This window comes from Clupea harengus, chromosome 25 (assembly GCF_900700415.2).
Source record: "Clupea harengus chromosome 25, Ch_v2.0.2, whole genome shotgun sequence".
Lineage (NCBI taxonomy): Eukaryota > Metazoa > Chordata > Actinopteri > Clupeiformes > Clupeidae > Clupea > Clupea harengus.
Genome location: NC_045176.1, coordinates 741,850 through 748,448, shown reverse-complemented (window position 1 = coordinate 748,448; position 6,599 = coordinate 741,850). Strand labels below are relative to the sequence as shown.

Here is a 6,599-nt window from a genome sequence, read left to right as displayed (position 1 = left end):
GAGACGTATGTATATCTCAGACCCAGTCAAAATGAACAAATCATTTCTGTTTTCTCTAGCTACCAGTGCTGCGCCTATGCAGGTCACGTGAAAAATGATCCAAAGATCCATATCCGGCAGATGAACGAATCGTTCACCTCCCGACCGTGTCTTTGGATCAATGTTTCGTTCTTCTGCCAACCGAGTCTTCGGATCAATGTTTCGTTCTTCTGCCAACCAAGTCTTTTGGATCGATGATTCGTTTATCTGCCGGATACGGATCTTTGGATCCTTTTCCACGTGACCTGCATAGGCTCAGTACTGGTAGCTAGAGGAAACAGAAATTATTCGTTAATTTCCCGACTCGGTTTTCGGATACGGATCTTTGGATAATTTTCCACGTGACCTGCATTCAACAAATAATTTCTGTTTCCTTGGCTGAGCCTATGCAAGTCCTGATGCGCGGCCACGAGAAAATGAACAAATCTTTTTTTGAGAGGACTCGTTACTCTCGAGTCCTTGTAAGGATTCGTTCAAAATGAATGAATCGTTCACGAACGACACATCACTAATTGCGCTGAGTTTAGCTGCGCACTCTCTCCTATCATTATTCTACACATGACTTGTTGCTGGAGGCCATCACTTTTCTGTTTAAAAAAGTCTACAGGCTTTTCTTTCAAGTCAGAAAGTTAATAAAGTGGTCTTGTGAGGGTGTTTGTATGTGTGGCTGTGAGTGACATGCACACGAATAATGAATAAGGCTGTGCTAGGCAATGGTTCCTAACAAAACGAACAATACACAATGTAGACAGGGACAGCACAGAATAGTATTCAATGTCTGGTGTCTTATTTGTTGCAACATGGTGGAGGATCAAAGATGTAAAGGTAGGTGTTAAGGAGAAGAGGGCTAGCTGCAGTTGGAAGAAGTTAGCTAGCTAGAAGGCTAGCTCTTGGGGCTACAAGCTTTTTTCTTCGTCTGTGATATCGCAACAACCAGATTAACATTCCAGGCTCCGAAACATATCACATAATTAGATTTAATTTGATGTAGTTTTTACTATAAATACAACACAGTTACTGAAGTGCTAATAATATATACTGAAAGTGTAAATGTAAATTGAGCAAATTTGTACTTTTGCTTTTCAGGATTAGTAACATCTCATCCAAATACAAGGACATCATCTCCAAAAGTGTTCTTATCAGTTCAGGATCTCCTCATGTCTACCAGCTGACACCAAAGAAAGTGACATTTGGAACTCTGACAAGAATTACTTTTGGTGAAAAAAATGAGGGCACAATAAATAAAACCATCTTCTTTGTGGGTGAAACAGGAACAGGAAAATCTACTCTGATCAATGCTCTGGCCAACTATGCCATGGGAGTGAAGTGGGAGGATGACCTGTGTTTTGAGATAGTTCAGGACGAGAAAAGAAGTTCATCAGAAAGTCAAACATCAGATGTGATCGTGTATGAGATCTTTGGTTTTGAAAATGAAACTCTTCCCTTCTCTCTGACCCTCGTCGATACCCCTGGATTTGGAGCCACCAGCGGGGTCAAAAAAGATGTCTTCATCAGTCAAAGATTATGTGACTTGCTTCGATCAGAGGATGGAGTTCATGAAGCTAATGCTGTGGCTCTGGTGCTGAAGGCATCAACTAATCGACTGAGTGACCGACTGATATACATCTTTGATTCATTGATGTCTTTGTTTGGAAAAGACATGGAGAAAAACATTGTTGCTCTCATCACACACTCAGATGGGAGAACACCTAAAAATGTTCTTAAAGCTCTTGAAGCTGCAAAGATTAAATGTGCCAAAAATGAGAAGAATCAGCCTCTTTACTTCCTGTTTAATAACTGCCTGAATGAAGACCGAACAGAGGACACAGATGTCTTGAAATTGGCTAATGAACGATCAGAGAAACTAATGACAGAGTTCACAGCCTTTCTGGGGGGAAAACAATCTAAAAATTTGGGGACAACTTGTCAGGTTCTAAAGGAACGCATCAGAATGGCTGCCTGCATCCAAAACTTGAAAGAAAGAATCACACTGTCTGAACTGAAACAGACAGAAATCACACAGATTCAGGAAGCTCTGAAAAAACATAAAGAAGAGATGGAAAACAATGGGAAATTCAGCATAACTGTTAATGATGTCTACAAAGAATTACAAACTATCGATTGTGGTGGTCAGTGGTGGTTGGGTCTTTTCAATGATGGAGCTACCCGCTGTACTGTCTGTAAAGAGAACTGTCACTATCCTGGATGCACAATGGCCAAGCGTGCTCAAGAGTGTGCAGTCATGACTTCAAGGGGCCGCTGTACTTCATGTACCAACAAATGTCCAGCATCAGATCATGTGAAAGACAACCAGATCTATGTTACCAAGACAAGAAAAGTTCAGTTTACCAACGAAGACATTAAAATGAAGTATGAAAAGAATGAATCACAGTCTAAGAAGTCGAGCCTTCTGGAATATCTTGTGTTGGAAATGGATTACATGAGAGCAGAGTGGCTACTGTTGCTGGAAGAAGCCTTCGAACATGTCGTCAAACTGGATCAGATCGCCCTGAATGTTCTTTCACTGTCCACTCATGTCCACTTGGACTTCCTGATTGAGAAGATGAAGGAGACAGGAGATACAGAGAAGGTCCAGAAACTGGAGAAGATGAAAAGTCATGAGGATAAGGGATTGCTGGAAGCAGTGCGGTACTTCTTTGGTAAGAAGGACTGATGTAAGTGTAGAATGTCATTGTGACCAGACAGACAGACGACAAGATTATTTCCTTTTATTCACACAGGTATGATTAGAAAGTATAAATACGGTCACTTTTCAAATATCAAACATGTTATTCTCAGATGTGATGTTTTATAAATGTTGTTTGATACAGTCAAATCTTACAAGATTATCTTACAGTGATTCATCATTGGTGAATCACTGTCCACTTTGTCTGATCCATTCATGTTTATTTTGGTCGTGAAAGGAGCTGTGGGTTCTCTCTCTCTTTAGTTACTCTCAGAACTCTTCCTCACTTGTGTCGATGATTTCTGCATGTGCATGTGTATGTAGCAGTTCATACTTTAGGCAAACACATTGTAAAGTTGTTATCAGCTGTTTAATAAATATATCTGTTCACTTTTATTTTGTCATTTCCTTTACCGAGGCACTGTAGAAAGCACTCCATTTGAATTATGCACATTTCAGTCAGGGGACTCATGATAAGATGTTTGTTTAGTCTTTTTAGATTGCTTTCTCTGAAGTCTACTGCGCTACCCAACATGTGTCCACTCTTACTCACCTCGTTTGGTTGCTGCTTTTATTTGTTTGTTTTGACAATGCAAATGAATCAACATCACTGTAAATGTGCCAGTGTTAGCCAAATGGCCAAACTGATGTCCCTGTTAGATTAGCCTTCTTGGAAAAGGGTATAATTACAAAGTTACTGTCTGCAGAAAATACAGATTTTGTTGTATAATTAATCAATGTCCATCTTTTGGAAAGTAGTTCATAGCCGTAGGAGGTGGACAAATCAGAGAATAAGTCTGCTTTTATTCAAATGGAACAGGGGATGGAAGGATGCACATTAGGGTTTGAATTGTTCACATTGTAACGATGGCTTTCCTTTGGCGTCTTGTTGTTCATAACACAAGCTTCAGATAACTGATACAGAATGGCAGCCAGGTAGGCTTGTGCGCAGATGTGAAGCACAGGGCAATGATGCACAAGACGCTAATACACAAGGAACACTTCACCTAGATATTACACACAACACACTGACTAACACAAAAAGGGAGCATGAATACATTCTAAATTCAAATTTTAATAACAATTACACATAACATAGAACACGCAGAATTCTGGGAGCTATGTTCAACAAGGAAGCACACGACTTCACTTTGCACTTTACCCAGCCCCCACCCAGCACTTGCCCAAAACATCAACCTCCCATCCATTTACATGAATATGCCAACAGGCATATATTAACTCAGACATGTCCTATAGGCAGTGTTCTATGAGCTGTGTTACTTAAACATTATTCATAACATTAAATGGTTCTGTGGAGCTTTATGAAGAATGGTTTCACCTTAAAATTCCTACAAGTAATTTTCAAATATATTAAAAAGAGATATATTAATACTAATCATTGCATACATTCTTAATTATTCCCTAAATTGCTTGAGGAACAAGCTATGTGAATAATGCTCCCTACCTGGTGCATTTTTGTTACCTAAAATGACAACAAAATATGTCTCCCTTGAGTAACCATGTTCTTTCCTCCTATACTGTAAGCTGCCAAGGATAGGCATCACCAAGCTGTTGCTGCTGAAGATAATGTACATTTCTGGTATCCTCTAACTGATATGACCTAAAGTGTTCATTGTACCATGCATTAAAAGGGCCTCACAATGAAACTGACACTGTTCTTGATTACTACAATTTTAAGAATTTCAACACAATTAGGCAATCCTCCCGTTGAGCTATAAACTTGCTCATGGGCCTCCTTTGTTCTGGGAGGAAATGCCCCAGACTGCACTTCTTTGGCCGGGATTCAGAGTGCAATATCTGCAAACAAACGAACCTGAGAGAAGGCCACCAGTTGAACGAGCGCCTAGATTATCAGCAACTACACAGTGAACAGTCCCTTTAATATTTGTGCCCAGACTAACAGCAAAAGCTCCCTCCTGTTCTAAAGTTACAAGATATTTCAAAAGAGGCTCAAGTACCTTTCCATAACCAAATATCTTCACATTATTGACATAACTGAAGGCAAATGGATGTCAGTGAGGACCACAGCTCTGGTGGCACACTGGATTACACAAAGTAAACAGCTGTTATTTTATGAAGTTCCCAGCAGATTATATTACCTCAAAATCACCTACATACAGAATAAGGGAGATGCTGGGACTATTCTCATGATGAAAGCTGCTTCTACTATCAGTTTTCTCTAAATTTGTGAAGACGATCTGTTGAATGTCACGGTCTAACAACACCTTCAAAATGTTTTGTTTGCCTTTGAGATCAAAAATGTTTTCTACTAGTTCTACTATATCAAAGGTTCTCCTTGAAATACGTGTTTCTGTTAAAAGAGAAAGAAAACGGGACATCCGGTCTTAGCGCTTTGCTTATTGGATTACCAATGCACAGTTCTTCCACCCCTGCTTCATCCACATGACAGCCATGTTTCTTGACAGATGAATCAACAATATGTTTTTTACAATTGGGATAGATGCTGAACATGAAATTAACTGCAGATCATCCACCAATTTCTTTGAAACAAGGTATATGGTCTGTAACGTCAACAACATGGAACACATTGTGGTAATTACCGCTTCACTCAAATCACTTTCTCCATTGAAACTCTCAGGGCTCCCTTCCTCTTCACTATCAAATGTTAAAGAATCATCCTCAGCAATATCCTGCTCTGATCTTCTGATCACTTATGTTTTAAAGTCATTAAGAGATTATGAGATGTAAATGTCCCATATACGTTTCTGTGAAAATTACAATTAGTGAAAACACAGTTTCTTGATTCTATAAGAGATGACTAATATGTTCAAATATTCTTTTTCTGAAGTGTGACAGCTGGAGTCACAAACCTAACCTCCTCAAGACCTAGCCAAATGTTGTGCATGGTATCAAGACAAGTGCGTGTGAAATGCACTCCATAATTCAAAAGAACTGGGACAGTCACAGTGTGGGCATGGAATGCATGGTTCCTTAGGAAGGAATCATGATTTAGTCTATAGTGTTTAATGAGCAAACCTCGATTACTTGTTGCGTATCTGCAGACCTTACACTGCCACTGCATTAGAATCTGCAAGAAAAACAAAAGTCAAGTGCAACAAAATCACCCTGAGGACAGAATGCTTTTCTTGCCATAGTCACATTCTGTCTAATATCAGAGCCTTTGACTACATATTTGTAAGTAACTAATTAAAAAGATATTTTCAATGTAAAATTAAAAACAACAGTAAGGAGTTTACGCAATGTTGGATGCATGGGAGTGCAAGGATAATGGTCTGTCAGATGACGGATATACACACATACACACAAGTTCCTCAACATATATCAAAGTATTATTAAGACTGGCAGCCCTGCACTTCAACGTAAAAGCTGGGCATCCCCAAGCAAGATCATCAGCTGGTGAGCCGCTATTTAGAGTGAACTTCCCAAAATACAAGAAGGGAGAATGCACAGCAAAGGCAACAAAAGCAGATCCAACCTTCCGTGTGTCAGGGACGTCAGGACTCAGGGATGGAAGTTCACAGAGTTTATTCGGAAGCTGCCAGGGAACAATGAAACAGAGGAATAAACAGGAAAACAAGTGCAAAACAGGGGATAACACTCAGAAGATAAATGTCCAAAGAAATAACAAGGGCAAACTAGATAAACAGGAAATTAAACACGGGAACAATGGAACACGGTCCAGACAAGGAGTGAATTATTATATTGTGGTGGAGAGAGTGACAGGTGTGTGTAATAAAGCAATCAGGAGATTGGGAAGCTGACTGAGGCAGGTGTGTTGAATCAGGAGGGGGCGTGGCAGGAGCAGGGTGTGGCAGGAGCAGGGCTCAGCGCTGGCATGACACCGTGAGTGTAACAAGCTTTTATTGAAAAT

General features: G+C 39.9%; 1 protein-coding gene across 1 annotated transcript in view; it reads right to left on the bottom strand.

The window, feature by feature from the left end:
- Positions 1 to 6,229: 6,229 nt before the first annotated feature.
- Positions 6,230 to 6,599, bottom strand: part of LOC116219464 (rho GTPase-activating protein 12-like) — a 14,540-nt gene continuing 14,170 nt past the window's right edge. Inside the window, exon 4 of the mRNA XM_031562735.2 lies at positions 6,230 to 6,263. Coding sequence (XP_031418595.1) covers positions 6,230 to 6,263 — 34 coding nt within the window. The remainder of the gene's footprint in view (positions 6,264 to 6,599) is intronic.